The sequence below is a fragment of the Alligator sinensis genome, unplaced genomic scaffold (assembly GCF_000455745.1).
Source record: "Alligator sinensis unplaced genomic scaffold, ASM45574v1 scaffold537_1, whole genome shotgun sequence".
Lineage (NCBI taxonomy): Eukaryota > Metazoa > Chordata > Crocodylia > Alligatoridae > Alligator > Alligator sinensis.
Window position 1 is genome coordinate 577,193 of NW_005842734.1, and position 19,641 is coordinate 596,833.

A 19,641-nucleotide genomic window follows, 5' to 3' on the forward strand; every position below is an offset into this window, starting at 1 on the left:
CTGCATAATGGTTTGAACACAGATCCACAGTGCAAATAACTAGATTAGCTTTATTCATTATGCCCAGGTGATAAGGCTGCCTGGCAGAGGGATGGGTGGAAGGACAAGAGATTCAAAGTTTTCCACCATTCTGCATCTTATATGCAAATACATATACACTATTCGGACAATAATTAGCTAACACAGTTAGGAAAGCTGGTTTTCCCTCACTCAGACACACTCCAAGTTAGGGCTCAGCAACCAGGTGTATCTGTAGATGCCCATAGTGCACAATAAGTTGTGCCACAACCAATCACAGCACAGCCACTCATGCTCCACTGACATCGTCTCTTTCTAGCCTCACATACCATCTCTGCAGGAAGTTTTCCTTATTGAATCCTGCCAAGCCTGTCCAAGGAGGCTTGTACTCACCAGACACATTACAAGCAGCATCGTCTTTATGGTGGGAGCAGTTAGCGTCCTCCCAGTGCTTCGCAGGACAGTGCCACAGAGATGACTCTGTCCCTCGACAGTCCAACTTCTCCAACCAGATGGGGCCATCCCCTTCCCCGAATGCTGCTCCACTCAGGGCAGACACAGCAGGTCCACAGCCCAGCTGTTTACACACAACGTCCGCATCCGCCATGTCCCAGGAGTCATCACACACCGTTCCCCAGGAGCCACGGTGCCAAACTTCCACTCTCCCTGAACAGCTGTCCTCTCCTCCCACAACACGGATCTTTTCTGTGTCTGGGAAAGGCAGAAACTTTACACGTTACTGGAGAGCTGGTAATGTCCTTAGGGATTGAGAAGATATAAAGAGAAGCATTCATACCTGTGCAGTTTGTAGAGCTTGGGCATGCAGCAAATGGGTTTTGTGTTCTGTTTTCTTTTCCTCCTACAGAAACAAATACTACCATGCATGAGTTACTTAAAGTTAATTACTGTGTTTCATGCAAAATAAAGTAGAATTTATACATGAAAAATTAAGTAGAACCAATAACCTCTCCACTGCTACACTGTGGGCATGGTTACATGTGATGCTACGTCACTGTAGCGATGCACTCAGCTGACATGGAAACCATGTGCATCTATACATGACCAGCAGCTACTTCACTGCAGCACTGCACTCCTTCACTATAGTGTGCCGCAATGGCCATGTAGCAGCTAAAAATAACCAGGCGCCCAACGTACAACACAGTACAGGCTGCTATTGCGCTGTGCTTTAGTACTTCCAAAAGGGAGTACTACAGCATGGTGCAGTAGCTACATCACCATATGGGTATGTGTAGACACACCATGTATAAATAAGATGTAAGTTCTAGTTTATGTAATACCCGAAGGGTTTGTACTACAGTGATAATCATGATTTCTCAAATGTTTTGCAGCTCTCTGACAGCATATGTGTGCTTGTGATTTCTCACTCCATGCTTTCTCTCTATGAGTCTCTTCCCTATCCTTTTATAAAGAACCTGATAGTGAACAGTTTTATTATCTGAAAAACACCTGGAGTAGTAGGGAATTCCAGTGAAGAGAAACAACTGTACTGCACCTGGAACTGAAATGAACCTACAGCTCAGATCCAGCATCTTCACACGCATTTCCAAGCCACTTGCAGAAATAGACACAAATGAATTTTTGGAAAATTCTCACCCTGAGTCAAATTTCACAGCCTAGATCCACCACTGATTTTCATCCCCAAAATAGAAACAACAAAGCTGCACATATAATGTTCAAAAATGAATGCCTACTATGTAATACACACTTTATTTATAATGAATAATGTTCCTTTGTTTACCACAGGCTGTCTTCTCATTTTAATCGATAATTAAAATAAGTTTGTTATAATCTTAAGAATGAAAAACGGTCTAATCAATTAAAAATGTCCAATGCTCTACTGTGACTACTTCTCTCCCAAAAACTGGAGGAAGGAGACTTTGGTACCTGCTATCTTATCTACGTCCTTCCCAAATAAACATTTGATCCAGTAAAAGATATCACCCACAAAAATGGGTGCCTAATAAATATGCACCTCAAAAGCACCTTGCCTAAAAATGCAAAATTTTTCTTTGTCAATGCCTCAGTGACTGTGGGCACACATGCAGGTGCAGGTTTACATCAGAGGCTGGTGGTGTATCCTCTGGGTGTGTATGTGTATGTGTGTTTAAAGATGGTTTTAAAATTACCACTGCAAGAAATGTGCATCTCTTCTATCCGGGTATCACATGACTGAAGAGCCCACGGCTCTGATGGGCACTGCCAAAGGGAACAGTGATGCTCATGATGACACTCAATGTGGTCCAGCCATGTGGGACCAGAACCTTCTCCATATGCAAACTCTCTTGCAAATGCCCCTCCAGCTCCACAGCTCAGCTGTTTGCATATAATTTCAACAGTGGCTTGAGTCATTCGATTGGAGCAAACACTCCCCCAGGTCCCATTGTAGAAAACCTCCAGCCGTCCAGCACAGTCACCGCCATTCACCAGCCTCAGATCCATGAACTCTAGAGGGAAATGCAAAAAATCAAATTGTACTGACCTGATTCTGGTATAACCTGAAGTATGCAGATTGAAATCCCGGAGATCACTGACAACTCTATGCAGGAGCAAATGTAGCAACAATTTCCATCAAGAATCACTGAAAAAGTCAAAAAGTTTTCCAAAGATCCTAAGGTTATAAGCAGGGATCCGGGTTTTCCATTTCCCACAGAAAAATGGAGTAAACCGTGGATTTTGCCTTTTACCTGAGGCAAACACAGATTTCTCATTTTACCAGAGAAACCTGTGGATTTTGCCATTTTGCAATGAGCTCCCTGCAGGCTGGCAGATTTCTGGCCTGCAGGGACCTGGGAGGAAGGCGGAGAGACAGGGGGTGCCACGTGCACGGACATGCACATGGCCCCAGGCAGCCCGCCGCGCAACGTGGAAGAGTAGATTCAGCAGGTACATGTAGGGGAAAAGGGGGATTGAGGCCCCTAGAGGGAGGGAGGGAGGGAGCTGGGCAGGGCTGGGGCTGCTGCCCAAGCGGGTGGCACTTGGGGCTTGGGACCCGGGGTCGCAATTCTCAGCTGATGGGCCCAAGCTGGGAGCAGGATGGGGCTGCGGGTGGCTTGTCCGCGGGAGGGAGAGGCAGAGGGCCAGGTCCCCACTGCCGTGTGCGCTCCCGGGAGGCAGAGGGTTCCCACACCCCCAGACATGTACCCTGGGAAGGCACAGGCTGAAAACTTAAGCTCCCACCCTGCTTCCCTCCCCTGGGGCCTCTGGAGCCTCCAGAGCTAGATGGGGAGAGTGGGGCAATGCAGGGATTTCTTGCTGCTGCAAGTTGCCCCCCACACCTACCCCCTGCTGCCCTGGTGACGTGCCTCCAGCACCCGCCACTGCTTTGAGGGATGCAGCTCCATGCTGCTACCCTCGCTGCAGCCCCGTGCACAGGAGGCGAATCATCAGACCAGCACAGGGTGGGGGAAAGAAGCAGCAAAGAGTTTTTCTGCGTACTTCCTCCTCTCCCTGCCACACTGGGTCCCTCAAAGCAGTGGCAGGCGCTAGAGGTGCACTGCCAAGGCAGCAGAGTAACAGCCCACAGCAGCAAGGAATCCCCTCCCAGCCCCACTGTCCCTAGCCATGCCAAGTTGCACCTGCTGCCTCTGGAGACTCCGGAGGCCCCTGTGGAGGGAAGAATTGTGGAAGCTAGAGCCGGCAACCTGCGCCTGCCCTGGGTACAGATCTGGAGGTGCAAGTCTTCCCTGTCCCCTGGAACGTGTGAGGCAGTAGGAAACGTGCCTTCCCCAGATGAGCCACCCACGGCCCCATGCTGCTCCCAGCTGGGACCCTGCAGCGGTGCAAGGCAGTCCCAGGACCCAACCCCCCCCCAGCTGGGCAGCAGCCTCAGCCTGCACCTGCCCTGGGTACACATATGGGGGCACGGGTCCCCCCTGTCCCCTGGGAGTGCATGTAGTGGCAGGGAGCGGCCCCGTCCAAGCCCACAACAGGGAGGCAGCAGGGGCAAGGGGCTACGGACCTGGGTCCATACCCCTGGCAGCTGGGGGCCCCTTCCAGCAGGGCTGGGGGAGCCGCAAGCCTGTGGGGGCTGTGGCTGGGGAGTGAGTGCCATCAGCAGGACTGGGGATAGGGGCGGGGAGGGTGTTGTGGGGTGGCCTTTAATTTTAATCATGGATTTTAGGTTTTTTAGCAGAGAAGTTGTGATTTTGTATGACGGAAAATTGGGATCCCTGGTCATTAGGCATAAAATGGAAACCTGTGCAAAGTCATCGGTTACCAAGAGTTACAAAATACCTAAGATACTGCAGTGTCTGTCCCAGTCCATATTGTGTAATAGGTTTGGTTTCTTTCATAACCCAGGTGGACAGTTATGGAAAACTGCAGCATTTTAATAATGACTGTCATAAATGGGAAGGCAAGAAAGAGAAATAAACAGCCAGGGAGGATCTCTATCATTCTTATCTCTCCCCTCAAAGATTTTCCCCCTCTACTATATCACTGCTTACCAGGTTCATGAGAGCAGCTATACAACAGACCTGAACAGAGCACTCCTGCATCCTCTTTGTGTCGGCAGTTGTGCTGGCCCCAGCCCCTGGAAGGACATGCCCAGAGCTCGGACTCATCCCCGGAGCATATCACATCGTCCAGCCAGATCTGCCCTGAGCCTTGCCCGTATTGAGCAGAAGGAGATGCCTCAATGGCGTATCCACATCTCAGCTGTCTGCAAACCACATTAGCATCAGACAAGTCCCAGGAATCATCACAGATGGTCCCCCAGGTGCCCTGGTAATACACCTCCACTCTCCCAGCACAGCGACCCGCCCCATTCACCAGTCTGATCCTCCTGCTTCCTGTAAAAAGAAATCCCAGCAATTAATGCGCAGATTAATGATAACTAAATAGTTGCCATGGAAATCATTCTGATATTTAAGGGAAGCGGGGGGAACAGAACAGGACCTGGCCAGGCCCAGCTGCATGTGCAGGTGGAAGCACACCATGGGCTGCTCTGACACAAGTGAGCTTGGCTTAGCCCCATGTGGGGTGCACCACCCAGGTGAGCTCTCCTCCACATGCCCCCCACTCCCCAACCCCTCACCCCTGGCAGGCTCCCAGGACCTAGCACCCAGGCAGCCACCCCCACCCCCAACACACACACACATGAATACCCTGCCCCGACACACCACTCCCCACCCCAGAGGCGCTCTCCTGAAATAGCCAGTAACAGCTCATCAAAACTCCATGTTTGCTGCAGACCTAAATAATTGCCCACTCCTAGCTTACATCCTGGCTGTACCCCTGACAGAAGAGGGTGTTTGTAGGATTTTCGGGGGAAGTCACCTGAGCAAACAACACTGACGTCTTCTGCTATACCAGCCTGCATTGTCTCAGACAGGGAGGTGTTACACAGGGTCAGATTAGACTCGTGTCCTGCACACTGAACACTTCTAAACCCCACAGGACCTGTCCCGCGCTCAGACTTTGCAGGGTGATAGGCTTTCTCAGCAGCTCCACACTGGAGCTGCCTGCACACCACGCTGGCATCATTCATGTCCCACTGATCATCCAGGACTCTGCTCCATGTGCCACCAAAGGAAACCTCAACTCGCCCATCGCACCGGCTCTCTCCATTCAACAGTTTGAGTGATTCAGAGTGACCTGCCCTCAGGGAAGACGGAAAATGCATTGAACACCACTCTTTGTTTTCCAATACATAAAATGAAGAATGCACGCATGAAATTACCAAAAGTTATCAAACATTCAGAGAACTACAGTGATAAGACGAACAACTGCTGTTACAAGGATTTTAGGAAAATCCTTCATTAGAGTTTTAATACTCAAGGCTAAAGCCCTGGCAGAGAGAGTTGCTGGCTAGGACCTCTGATTAAGTGTATTCCTTGAAGCCAAGGAACAACACTGACCTTTTGTTCATGTCAGCCAGCAGAGCTCTCTTGGCAAAGGGTATGGAAAACTAAGACCCTATAGTTAATGTAGCTCTGCTGCAAAACACCTGGTATGGATGCAGCTTCTGCTTTCTCCTTGCAGAGCTTCTGTTGTCAGGGATGAGGGTGTAGCTCCAGCAAAAGGAGAACCCCTGCCATCAGATGGCCCAGGCAGGTTTGTAATGATGCCAGAATTAAAATATTAGCTGCCTCCTCTCCCCCCACCACTGTAGCAATATAGCTTGAGGAAGGCAGACAGAAGAGCCTACAGCTTTGCCTCCTGCTGTGAGGCATTCAGATAGCACTAAGCTGGTTGAAGGTGTCTCGGTATCTAAAAACACGATTCACACAGCTGCATCTACTGCCAGAAATTCTAGAAGCAAACAGTAGACATGACCACCGAGATGCTAGAGGGCATGTTCACCTCCATTCAGCTACTATGGCCAAGAATAGAGACGTATGGCATAAATCTAGTAATCATCAGATTCAGTACACATGGGCAAGTGTAAATGAGAATTACACAACAAGTTTTATTCTTCAACAATAAGCAGTCCCTATAGACTCTATATCGATCTCTGACTGACTGACTAGCTATTTAACTGAGCAACCATCTCCCAGTTACCAAATCAACTAAATTAGGGAGCATCTCCAAATAATAACTATTACTTTAATAGGTTTTTGCTGCATTGCACTAAGAAAGCATACCAGAAATGGCAACATATGAAAGCCATGTCCTCTGAAATAGGTCTCCACCAAGAAGCGGGGGAGGAAAGTGAAAAGGGTTGAGTTGAAAATGTCTGTACCAGTGGCATTTGCAGCCTGAATCATAGTTTCTAATGGGCAAGGAAAAGAAAGGAAATGCAAGGAGAAGAACTCAGAATACGCACATTTATATGATAAAGTATTCTGGGCACCGGCACAAAGCTACCAAACACATCCCTTGCTGGTCTTGTGGGTCAACATCCTTAATGCTATGTCACTAGCAGGAAGTACATCTAGAGAACTGACTCTTAATGCATAGGCCTCTACAGCTGAGCTAAAAAACCCACTGCTTGAGCCAAAGCTGTAGGAGTCTCACGCTTTCTGTAGGTGTGTCTACATGTGTGCTTTACTGTGCATTGGATTAATATAACGCTCAGTAAAGCATCACCATCTACACATGCATGGCAATTACTATGCAGTAGGTTAATGTAAAGCACCATTTGCTAGTACTGACAAATACAGGTATCAGCCAACAGTTCTTTACATTAACATGTCTGAATGCATGTATAGATACTGACCCAGGAGCATATTGCTCCTGGTGAGCTCAGGCAGCAGGGGGCCACAACTGCTGCTCATCTCTGGGGGCACTTCCAAGTGGCACAGAGATGCCCCTGGAGCCAGGTAAAGCTCCTGCCCTGCCCTCTAGATCTAGAGGCTAGCCCTGAGCTCCATGCTGCTCAGAGCTGCCACCGGAGCTGGGGCCAGCTCACCCCACAACCCCCTGGAGCCAAGGTCTGAACCCCCATTGCCCCTGCCAACCCAAGGCTGCCCCTGAAGTCCCCTCCCAGCTTACAGTTGACTCCCTGTACCTCCTGCCAGCCCACAGCTGATCCCCAGTACACTCTACCAGGCCAGGGCTACCCTGATTCCTCCTGCCAGCCTGGCACATGGAGCTCCCCCTGGCTGCAGGAGTGGTGCAGAGCAGGGGTGGACCAGTCCTGGACTAAGCTGCTCCTCTCAGGCTCAGTCTGCTCCCAACTCAGGCGCATGAGAGGACGTGAGCCTGGTCACAGTTTGATGCACCTGAATTTTCTGTGTAGAAAATTCAGGCATGTCCTGTATTGCCTATCTACTAATCCTGTGTTGTTTCTGCACTCACCTGAGCAAATCACACTAACATCATGGTCATGTGAGCATTGAGAGGCCCCCAAGGCAATTACTGGGCAGTGCCACAAATGGAGTTCACTCCCATTACAATAGAATGCGTCTTTCCAGACAGGCCCGGTTCCTTTCCCAAAATGCCCTCCTCCTGGAGTGGACACAGCAAATCCACAATCAAGCTGACGACAGAGAACGTGGGCATCAGATAAATCCCAGTGTGAGTCACACACGGTGCCCCACGCACTGAGCACTTGGACCTCCACTCTCCCCGAGCACCGTGTGCTGCCGTTCACCAGCCTGAACCCTGTGAACCCTGGGGGGAAGAAAAGGGAGAAACTGATTAGATAGAAACACACCAGCCCATGTCCCATTTTATACCAAATAGTCAAAAAATAGGGAAGTTTGAAAGAGGCAATCCCTTTCTGACTATCTTGACTTTGAAGGATTTTGCCAGATATGGATTCTAGTTTTACTGTCACTGCTTCCAGTGAAGTGATATCACTTTGTTACGAAACCCAAGCTCTGGTCTTTTACGTGACGGTTTGAAGGGCTGATATGAGGAATTCCTAAGCCTTTGTTGGAAAGGGCAGGATATATATATAACTACATAAATACATGCATACATACATAAATGGCTTCCTGCTAATCTAGGGGATTGGATTCAGTGTCTCAGATGGCCCCTGTTGGTCCTATATTCCTATTTTTAACATATCACTCTGAATACTTACGTGAACATATAAGGCCAATATCATTTGCATGTGAGCCTGTCCGATTCATGGGTGGTGCTCGGGGGCAGTATGCGAGATAAGACTCATTTCCCACACACTGAAACTCTTCAGTCCAGATTGGCCCTTGTCCTTCTCCAAAGTGAGCTCCTTCTGTGATGGATACAACTGCTCCACACTGTAGCTCATTACAAATCACACTGGCAGCTTTAAGATCAAGGTGGGAATCACTGACAGTAGCCCAAGTGTGTCCATGGCTTATCTCCAGACGTCCTGAGCAGGCATTGTCACCTTCAATCAGCCGGGGCTGTGTCTCACCTAGAGTCAATCAGTCCATCAATGAATGTAACATTGAAACTCCTTGCCCTCCATTACAGCTTTTAGTAGACACAGATGGGTTTTTTAAACATTTTGGATACAAAAATAGTTTTTAAAATAGGGAATTAACTCTCCATACAAGCATTAATTAGCTACCTACCGAATTATTGAATTTTTAACTAATCATAAAGGATAAGGCATATGCATATTTTATGCCATGCCCCTCTATTTTCTGACTTGTTTCTGATATTCTGTTCTACATTGTTACTAAATATTAACACAAATCTGTGGTTTCAATTTCTAGAACAACAGGCAACAGCTTTAGATAATCCTACCACTTACACTCAAGAGAAAATACAGGTAAGTAAGGAAGGAGAAGGAATAAGCAAAGCAAAGAGAACAAGGAAGACAAGAAGTACTAGCCACAAACTGCAAGCTAAGGATCTGTTCCTTGACTCTCTTGCAACGTGCATGATTTGTATTTGTGAAAATTTATCTGCACCCTCTTTCAAACTCTAATAGCAGTGTGAGCAAAAGAGTTATGGTCTGGTGACACTTCTCATTCATTTTGCACAGCTGAAAAAAACGACATAAGGCTCCAAGTAAAGAAAAGTCTGAGTCTCAAAACTCAGTCTCTGTATTGGAAGGCACATTCTAACAGCCAGAGTGATTGTGAAGATGACCACCCACATTGGGAGGTGGCAGTAGCACCATTAGATTTCATCGATTTTCAGGGTGGGAAAGGAACTCAGTAGATCATCGAGTCCAACCCCTTGCCCTGGGCAGGAAGGAGTGCTGGGGTCAGATGACCCCAGCCAAGTGTTTGTCCAGTCTCTTCATAAAGACCTCCAAGGTAGGGAAGAGCACCACCTCACTTGGAAGCCCGTTCCAGATTCTGGTACCCTAACCATAAGCAAGTTCTTCCTAAGGTCTAGTCTAAAATTGCTCTCTGTCAGTCTGTGGCTGTTGTTTCTAGTTGCTCCAAAGGGTGCCTTGGTAAAAAGAATATCTGCTCTTCCTTGCTTCCCATCCCTGACAAATTCGTAGACAACCACCAGACCCCCTCTCAGCCTTCTCTTACAGAGGTGAAGAGAACCAGGTCCCTCAGCCTTTCCTCATAGGACCTATCCTGCAGGACCCTAATCATATGAGTGGCCCTCCTCTGGACCCTCTCAAGGCTATCCACATCCCTTTTCAATTGTGGCACCCAAGACTGAACACAGTACTCCAGATGCAGTCTTATCAGTGCCCCCCATAGAGGGAAAGTGTTACCTCCCAAGACCTGTTCATGGTGCACCTATGAATGCATGACAGAGTGCGGTTAGCTCTATTGATCACTTTGTCGCAATGTTGACTCATATTCATCTTTGATTCAACTATGACTCCAAGATCCCTTTCTGCTGCTGTGCTGCTTAGAAAGCCATCCCCCTATCTGTATGTGTGTTGGTGATTCCCTCTCCAAAGGTGCAGTACTCTGCACTTATCCTTTATGAACTATATCCTATTTTGTTCTGCCCACTTTTCCAGCTTGTCCAAATCCACCGAATCCACTCCTTGCCCTCCAGTGTGTCTGCTTTGCCCCATAATTTGGTGTCATCCACAAATTTGGACAGTGTGCTCGCTAAGGCCTTGTCCAAATCACTGATGAAGATGTTGAACAGCACTGGCCCGAGGACCAAGCCCTGGGGAACACCTCTGCTCATGTCGTTCAAGGTTGATACCAATCCATCCACCACCACTCTGGGTGCATCCCATTAGGCAGTTTGCCACCCAACTGACTGTGTAATCATCTAAGTCACAGCCACTCAGTTTTTTTTATGAAAATGGGATGTGATACTGTATCAAAAACTTTTTTAAAATCCAAGTATCTGACATCCACCTCGACTCCTGCATCTAAGCAGTTTGTGACCTGGTTGTAAAATGAAACAAGGTTTGTCAGACAGGATCGACCTGCTATAAATCCATGCTGGTTTCCCTTCAGCATTGCTTTTCCTGCTGGGATCACACAAACGTGTTCCATAATAATTTTTTCAAAGGTTTTTTCAAGGATAGAGGTGAGATTAACTGGTCTATAGTTATCCAGATCCTCCTTCTTCCACCTTTTGGAAAATAGGCACCACACTTGCCCTTTTCCAGTCCCTTTGGACGTTCTGAGCAGCATGAGTGCTCAAACAGTGTTGTCAGTGGTTCTGCTATGGCATCAGCCAATTCCTGCAGCACCCTTGGATGAAGATCATCTGGGCCTGCTGACTTGAACATGTCAAGCCCTTCCAAGTGCCCCTTCACTAGATCAACAGTAACTGAACCTGGGCGGGTATCCCCTTTGTTCCTGTCTATAGTCCAGTTAGGTCATATGTCTTTCTCTCTGTTCAGGAATACTGATGCAAAAAAGTCATTGAAGAGCTCAGTTTTGTCCCTTCTATCTGTCACTAATTGCACTAGCCTGTCCTGTTGGGGTCCTATGTTACCCTGAACCCTCTTTTTGCTCCCTATATTCCTGAAAAATGACTCTTGTTGTCCTTAATTTGTGTTGCCAGCCTGAGTTCCATTACTGCTTTGGACTTCCTTGCTAACTTCCTGCAAGTGCGAGCCAAATAGGTATAGTCCTCCTTTGCTATCCCCTGCTTCCACAGTTTGTTTGCCTCTTTTTTTATCCCTAGATGAAAGACTACAGATTATATAAGGCTCTTGCGTGAAAATGACCTTCAGGATATTGTAGCTGAAATAACTCTATATGCTACTACAAAAGAAATCTCTATGCTACTATTACTATGCTCAATTATCTGCTTCCTTGAGTTCCCCCAGACAGAAATGTGGAAAACCTACATCAGTTTCACACATCATCCATATAACAGGATTATACAGTATTACAGTACAGGTTCTTGGATACTATGTATCAGGGGTTGTCAAACTTTTTTATTCCAAGTATCCCCAGTGGTCAGATGTGGGGGGAAACGGGGTGGCACGTAGCCAGACAAAGAGCAGGGAGGCGGAGACAGACCACCGCAATCTCCCAGGAGCAGGGGCAGGGTGGAGCAGAGAAGCTCACCAAGCTGGTGGGTGGTGGCAGCGGCCACCGTGTGCCAGCTTCCCCGCCCCGCAGAGGGGCACTGCTGCCCTCACCATGCCCCAGCCCTGCTCCTTGGGGGTGGCGGCGCTCCATCCCTTCCTGCCCACACATATCCCCTAGGACCGTGTCAAGTACCCCTGGCGGGTACTTGGAACCCCCTGCTATATATAGATTAATATAATTTAAGTACCCAAATACAACACCTTATTAAATACAAACTACTTTTGAAATTTGAAAATAAAGTAAATCCTACAAACAGTAAATAGGGAATATGATATTGGGAGAAGTGGACTTAGGCTAATCAAGGGATTCTAAAGATACCGGAATTGGGAATTACACTTGGATTTGTTCGCTCCAAGTGAGCACAACAGTTATAGGAGTTGAAGATATTTCCCCATTTTCATGTTGTTTCACAAGGATGAGAGACATTCTTTTTGAGTCTCATTTCTTCCGTGGCAATTTCCTGACAGGTGGAGGCATGGCTAGTTTCTTACCTGAGCATGTCACTCCAGCATAGAAAGAAGGAGGGCATGTTGACTCCATAATGTACGGAGTTCTCTTGCAATCCCAGACTGATGCCTCGTTACCATGACAAAGAACTCCTGTAACCATGTAGATTCTGGAATCCTCCACAAAATGGCTGGCATCATGGATACTCATTGCAGAGCCACACCCAAGTTGTTTGCAAAGTATCATAAACTGTTTCATATACTCAGCAGCAGAACATATTTTCATCCAGTGATCTCCAAATTTTACCTCTGTTCTGCCAGCACATGGACTGCTACCATTCCTCAGCTTCACGTCATTGATTATGCCTTGAAATAGAGAAGCAAGACAGAATTACTGAAGAGCACACTGAGTCACATACCATGGCTATTATTACTCATGCTCATTAATCAGCATTTGCCCAATATTATGTGAGATAAATACCAGTGGTGTATGGCTTTGTCGTTCACCACGAAATGTTGCCTGGTTTTCTAGCATAGTCACTATCTCTAATTTTGACTACTGGCTAGAAAGCAAAAAACTGGGAGCCAAGAAGTCATTTTATTCAGACTAGGTGCATCTACACATGCATTTATGCTGCATTAAATTGACCACTCAGTAATTTACTGTGCAGTAACCTGAATAAGGTCAGCATCTACATGTGAAGGTGACCTGGGACTAGATTAAGTCCCAGGTCAGAGTAGCCTACCATGTGCCTCTGTGATCACTAGGGGGAGCTCTGGCCTCTGATCACATGTCTGCTAGCACTTGGCAGCCATTCTGAGGCCAGAGGGAGCTGCCAGAACTTGACAGTCATCTTAAAAGCACAATCTCACCTTCTGATCCCTGCTCAGCCCCAAGGTGGGGAGGGAAGGGGGCTGAGCAGGGATCAGAGGGTGAGATTGTGCTTTTAAGATGTGCTGCCAGGGAGCTGCTATATGGTGGCAGGCAGGATCCAGGGTTCCTCTGGGGCTGGGGCTGGAGTTGTGGGCCAGGTGCAGGGAGGCATGGTCACAGACTCCCCTGCATGGCCCTGGGCATCCAGTTACTGCTCCAGCCGCTCCATGTACCACCACTCCAGAATCACCAGCTCAAGGGTCCAGGGATGCCACCACTCCAGGATCCCCACCACTCTTGCACCTGCGCCTCCTCCTGGGGAGCCTCCCGGGTGAGGTCCTCCTCCCACCACACCCAATAGTCAGCCACCCAGCCCCCCACTGCAACTATCAGCCACCAGAGTAGGCAAGTGGCTCCAACAGCAAATAGCAAAACTTCAGCAGTGGTGCTGCAGGCCCCTGTGCCCTCTCCCTTGTGTCCTGATGTTGGCCTGCAGAGGCAAGAGACAGAAGGCTTTTGTGAGAGTTTGCAACATTTGAAAGATAAGATGCCCTGGTCCAGGGCATCCAGGTCCAGGGGCCCTGCACTGCCTGGCCTCATATTGGAGGTTGGCTGCGTGTGGGTGCCCAGGGACCATGGTCAGCTGGACAGGTAGGCCTGGGCCCAAGCGGGTGCTGCCTGAGCCCCTTATCCTTGCTTACTCACAGGCAGTTGGCTTCACGCCACCTGTCTCCCCTGCCTCCTCCCAGCACAGGCCAGACCAGGATGCTGGCAGCACCAGCTGCTGCAGCACCAGCCCCAACTGACCCCTGACCCACCCCTGCAGGCCCACTGCTATGCCATGCTGATGCCCAGCCCCTGGAAAAAAAGCCTAACTGCACACAGAACTCTTGGAGAACTGGGGTGAGGGGCTGGCCACACCCTCGCCCTCAACATTTGGGACCTCTCCAGGGAGGCACACAGGGTTCAGCCCCCAGCCAAAATGCTGCTGTGCCATGAGCATACCCCTACTAAGTGTGCTGTGGGTGGTTCACAATGGGCTTTTTGTGCAGGCAGAGGGCATCCCAGGCCACTACACCCTGCTGATGATGATCTTGCTAGTGCCCCAGTCATACCTGCACTCCTGGATCAGGACCCTGAGCTACAATGATATGGAGGGCAAGCCCAGACTGCTCTGCAACCTCTGCCACTGCCTAGAGGCCTATCTAGCACAGCAAATTCCTGATCCCGGCTGCCAAGGAGGAAATTGCCACTGGGACTGACACCTTTTTCAGTATGTGAGAGGCCTTTTCTCACCCAGCTACAGAGACACAGCCCACTCAATAAAGTTCTGAGCTGTGTCTCACCTCTCTATGTGCTGTGGGGAGGAACCTGGGACCAAGGTAGGTGGATTGGGGAAGTATGGGGGGACGGGGCTGGGCCTAGGGCCAGGGCAAGGTGTAGGGGCAGGGGCAGGGATGGGAACTGGAACTGGAAGGGCCCTTCCCCCAGTGTGAGACTTACCACAGATCTGGGGCAGGCAAGGCTGGCAGCTTGGTGTAGGGCTCCCCATGTCAGGCAGCATTTGGCTCCACCTGGTGTCTATGACCTCTGGTGGGCTAAGGGCCAAAGCCAAGCCAAAGTCCCTCTTCTCCCCCTAGGAGGAGTTGGTGCTGCTGCCGACCAGCAGTGGTGTGGCCGGCCACTTTTCATCAGCAGTTTCAGGGTAGGGCAAAAGCCAAGCCAGCTGCTGGCCAGGGCTCCCTCAGGGAAGCCAAGGCAGGAGTTCAGGATGGAGCACTGATGGCCTGAGGTCCCCTCTTCCAGAGATATTAAGGTGGGGTATAGGCAGAAGCAGCCAGGGCACCAGAATATGGGTCAGCTCCTACATGAGAGCCATGGTCCTGCGGGCCTGTAACAGGGAACCCTATCTCTGTTACCAAGAGACAAGGTGGCAGTGTTCCCTCTAAGGTGGGTGCATGCATAGCCGCACACAATGAAAAATCTTGCCATGCATGAAGTTTTACAGGCCCCGCACCCGCCGAGAGAAGAGCTTGACACTGAGTGCGGCGGAGACATTAGAGCTGGCATGGGACACTTAAATAAGCTCCTCACTGCAGGGCAGGCAGCAGCTCCTGCCCAAGACAGGGACGGGGACAGGGTCAGGGACACGGGCGGGGGCTGGTGCAGGCTCCTCCAACTCCAGGGAACAGCTCCTCCCTCCTGCATCACCTCAGGAAGTGAGGAGGCACGTGGCATCAGGCCTGGAGAGCGGAGCATTTCCCCAGAGCCGGTGGAGCCCACGGATCACTGCTCACTAGCTAGTAATGGAAAAATATTTTGGTCTGCAGCAAGCTGTTAGGGAAACAGAAGCCCTTAATCTAAAAGCTCTATGCTAGTTAGTAAAATTGCTTTTTATATTTTAAACAAAAATCAGTTATTAAAAATAAATCAGACCGCTAAATGGAACAGATAAAAGTTTGGCTGTTGGTTAAATTTTTAGTCTTGACAAAAAAGCCTTCTCTTCAAAATCATTTTCTGTTCCTCACATCATAGATTCTCTTTGAAACTTTACCAAATTATAGGGAGAGGGAAGACACTGTGCCATAACAGGGTAGGGGCAAGCAGGATGACTGCCCTGTGTGCTGAAGCGAAGGGGCACTAACAGGCGCTGCCCATCCAGTGTCAGGCATGGGATGGAGCCATGAGCAGCTCACTTGGGGGCCATGGGGATGCAGGGAGGGCGGCTCCCACTGCTGCATGCACGGGCAAGCATGGGAGAACTGCTCTGTGGGCTCCGCCGGCTCTAAAGCAGTGCACTCATGGACCAAAGCGGCACGCTCATGGACCGGTACTCCTTAGAGGGAACATTGCAGGGTGTTCCCTTTAAATCTAGAACCTCCCAGTCATGTCCACCGATCAAGTAAGGGTTAAGGCTCAAGCCCTGCCACCCAGTCAGATGACAGGAAGGGGAAGGCCAGAACCCTATAAACGGTGAGTGGAGAAGGCCAGAGGGGCAGCAGATAGGGGGACTCCCAATGACCACAGTGCCATGGCCACAGCTTCTTTCGGAAGAATACGCCACGCTGTCATCTAAAGTAAGTAGGCATGTTGCCTCTCTTATTTCTTTATTATTATTTTTCCGTTATATGGCCATAGAAGCCTATGTTTTGCGTTGAATGTTAATAACCGGAGGACTGGGATGAGGCTATTTGGGAAAGGAGGAGGTCTCATTGGGACCCACCGCAGTGTGGGGACCCCAGCACCACTGTTGGTATGATATCCAGGGGTGTGCGGATCCCAGCACCAGAGAGGGTGCAGTATTTGGGGTGGGGGTGGGCAGGGTGGAGTAGACCCCAGCACCAGAGAGGGTGCAGGAGCCCAAGTGACTTTTGAGAGCTAGAGCCTTGGAGTGAAGCCCCAATTAGTGGGGTGGGGTTTTTTGCCTGACAGGTCTAGCTAGAGAGAGAAGGGGTAAGCCAACAGTGGCTGAGACCCCAACATAAAGAGGAATTTATAAATACCATCTGTGACGTGTGCACTGCGGTTTTGGGGAGGAATGGAGGAGCAGATAGCGCTCCCAGGCATCGGGGCAAGAAATGGGCAGCCTCCCACCTAATTAAGATCATGAATTAATTAACAACAAGGCATGGCAGGAGAGAAGGCAGGCAGTTGGCCAAGAAACAGGTGGGCGGGCCAAGGGCGAAATCAGCCCCAAGAAGGCCTCCCTGTTACAGTGTAGCAAAACCCCCGGTTTTTCTTTTTTAATACAAATATATATTATAGATATGCAGTCCCTTACCTTCGCCAATTATTTCTGGCTTTTCTTTCTCTCCCTCTCTATTCCCTATAGACAAGCATAAGTGAGCTCAGACTTAGGATTAGCTTTAACATTTTTATTTTGGTAGCAAGTTTTTGGTTTTGGATGTCCACTGTTTTATATTGTATTATTATTACGTTTGTATTGATTCTGACTGTTGTATATTGTATTATTATCATTTTCATATACATTTTTATTGTTTCATATGGATATTGTATGGTTTAGGCCTGTGTATGTAAGTTAACCAAAGTAATATCAAGTTTCCATTTTGTATGTCAAGTCTCCATCTTCTGTCCTCTGTCCGGGCATCCCCTGTGTTGCAACTGTATAAGTCACATACCCCTCCCATGTAAATTGGTTCCCGGATGAATGAGAGTGATTGGGAATGATTGAAATAAAATGGTAGCAAGCCTCTACTGAATGGCCTGTAACGACTGGGCCATTACCTCGCATCGATTCATCCAGGAACAACAGACCTCACCCAGGAACAGAGACAAGAACCCAGCATTTGAAAGACAAAAGACCCTGCGGAGCCAGCAACTTTACCATTGTACCCCACCATTACAGACACCCGAAACTGCACATCCCTGCATGGAGCACACATGCTCAGTACACCAGGGGCTGATCCTTGCCTGGGCATGCCTCCTGTCACTAGGGTCACACAAGGTCTGTCACTATAAAAAGGGGCAGTGAAGACAGACCCAGTGGGATGCCCTCTCCATCTGAACCAGCACCATGCCACACCACCTATCCACCAAGAGGCCTTGCCAGTAACCCCCCTCTGGACAACACCTACTGGACAAGGACCCCTTTCCAGCATGGATAGGTAGTTATCACCCCCCCCCACCCAACCCCCTCTTCAACCAAGGACTTGGACTCTGCTTCTCTTCCCTACCTGGACTCCAGCCCTTCCACTGAGTCTCTTTCTCCTGCTGCCATTGTGAATACGTGTGTGTGTGTGTGTGTGTGTGTGTGTGTGTGTGCGCGTGTGTGTGTGTGTGTGTGTGAACCAATAACTTCATGGGGCTGTGTAGTGTGTTGTCTGTGTAATAAAACTGTTATTTGGACCCCTAAGTTGGGTTTTGCTTTACTATGGTTTGGCCCTGCTCCAGTCTCTGCTCCTCACCCCTCTAACATCTATCTCATTTCTTTTTCTCCTGCTTCTGGCTCACCGCCACCTCCAACACCTGTCCTGAGCTCCTCTCTGCTTCCAAACCTCCTGTTTCTTCCCCACTGTCTTTTCCTTTTCCGTTGTGCCTCAGTTTCTTTCCTGGCTGTCTCCTCCTTGCCACCACTTATCTGCCCCCCACCCCCCAATATCTCACCTGTCTGCCTCAGTTTCCAACCCCAGTCAGTCCCAGTAAACCCAGGCCTCAGGTCTTCAGCCTGTTTCTCTGTAGTCCACCAGTTCTAATCCTGGTTCTGGCAACTTTAACTCTCTATCTTACCTGAACCTTCCTGCAAGTATCCCAGGTACCCCAAGCACACGCACACACACTGTACCATCAAAGTTAGGAACTTAGGTGGGTTGTATGTGTGTGAACTAGTGTGTGTGTGTATATATATATATATATATTGCATTGTGTGCATGATATATGAATTAGTGATCTGTGTCAAACTTTTGGGGTGTATAGTGTATGTGCTTGAATTGGTGATAGGTATGCATGTGCCTAGGAAGGTTTGGATGTGTAAGTGCCTGAGCTGGTAGTGTGCATGTGTATGCACCTAATTGATTTGAGTGTTTGTATATGTGCAATTGTGTCACACCCTCCTGTCTAACAGCACAATATTGAGATCCTGGGAGTTGGCCTGAACCCACAGGGCTACAACATGGCCCCAACAAACTGATGATTATAGCCAGTCACAGCCACCCACTGGGCCTGCAGGTCCTTGGCCTTCACACAGCACTGGCTCCATGCATGCATCGCAGCATCCACAGCTTCATAAATGTGGACATTCAGGTACTCACCTGGGCAAGCTGCCTCCTTGCCCCACAGCACCAGAAGGGTGTACACCTCCTTCCAGATCCATTTGGCACCCCTGGGGATCCAGAGAGAAAGGTACACATGGATGGGGCCAGAGCTGAACATAGGGGAAGACGAGCATATCATGCTCCGTGCTGGCTGACTCAGGCCCCACATGGCTGGCCCTGTGATGCCAGCCCTGGAGGGCTGGAAGCAGCACCCCAAACAGGAGTACAGCCAGGGAGTCGCAAAGCTGGAAGTGCCACCTTTGTCACAGCACAATGTTTTAATGCCAGACAAAAGTGTATAGATGTCCTCATCACTTGTCATGAGATAAAGCCCCAAAATATTTGTGCAACAAGACCTACTAATAGTTTGTTCCACAGTATCATGGGATTCTCTGGTGATATCTCATAGAACTAATTGACCCATTGCTCCATGCACTTCTTCGCCCCAATCCTGGCCCCTCTCTAACTGTGTCTGGCCAATCTCATCCTGATCACAGAATTTGACTACCCAAAGGTAGTTGATCTCATTGCCATTATGGGTCAAGCTGAAGAATCAGTCAAGCCAACAAAACAAGAAGGTATATCACTGGATCCCCAAGGAAATGGCATTCCAGGATCATGACCATGACTGAACCAAGCTGTGCTCCAAGTGC

The 19,641-nt window shown here is 49.1% G+C and overlaps 1 protein-coding gene across 1 annotated transcript; it reads right to left on the reverse strand.

Annotated features, from left to right (window-relative positions):
• Positions 1 to 307: 307 nt before the first annotated feature.
• LOC102387384 (scavenger receptor cysteine-rich type 1 protein M130-like) lies at positions 308 to 19,127 on the reverse strand. The gene is made up of 8 exons (XM_025216368.1): positions 18,986 to 19,127; positions 8,510 to 8,824; positions 7,780 to 8,094; positions 5,317 to 5,406; positions 4,515 to 4,829; positions 2,163 to 2,483; positions 815 to 856; positions 308 to 729 (listed from the first exon to the last, which is right to left on the reverse strand). The coding sequence occupies exons 1-8, from the start codon at positions 19,125 to 19,127 to the stop codon at positions 308 to 310; spliced, it is 1,962 nt and encodes a 653-aa protein (XP_025072153.1).
• Between the last annotated feature and the right edge of the window lie 514 nt (positions 19,128 to 19,641).

Excerpts from the sequence above, each read along its gene's own strand:
- LOC102387384 (XM_025216368.1), bottom strand. The coding sequence starts at position 19,127 with ATGATATGCTCGTCTTCCCCTATGTTCAGCTCTGGCCCCATCCATGTG. Across the intron at positions 8,825-18,985 it reads CAAGGAGGCAGCTTGCCCAG|GTGAGACACAGCCCCGGCTG; the intron begins GTGAGTACCTGA and ends GATTGACTCTAG. Across the intron at positions 2,484-4,514 it reads TGCAGGAGTGCTCTGTTCAG|AGTTCATGGATCTGAGGCTG; the intron begins GTCTGTTGTATA and ends ATTTCCCTCTAG.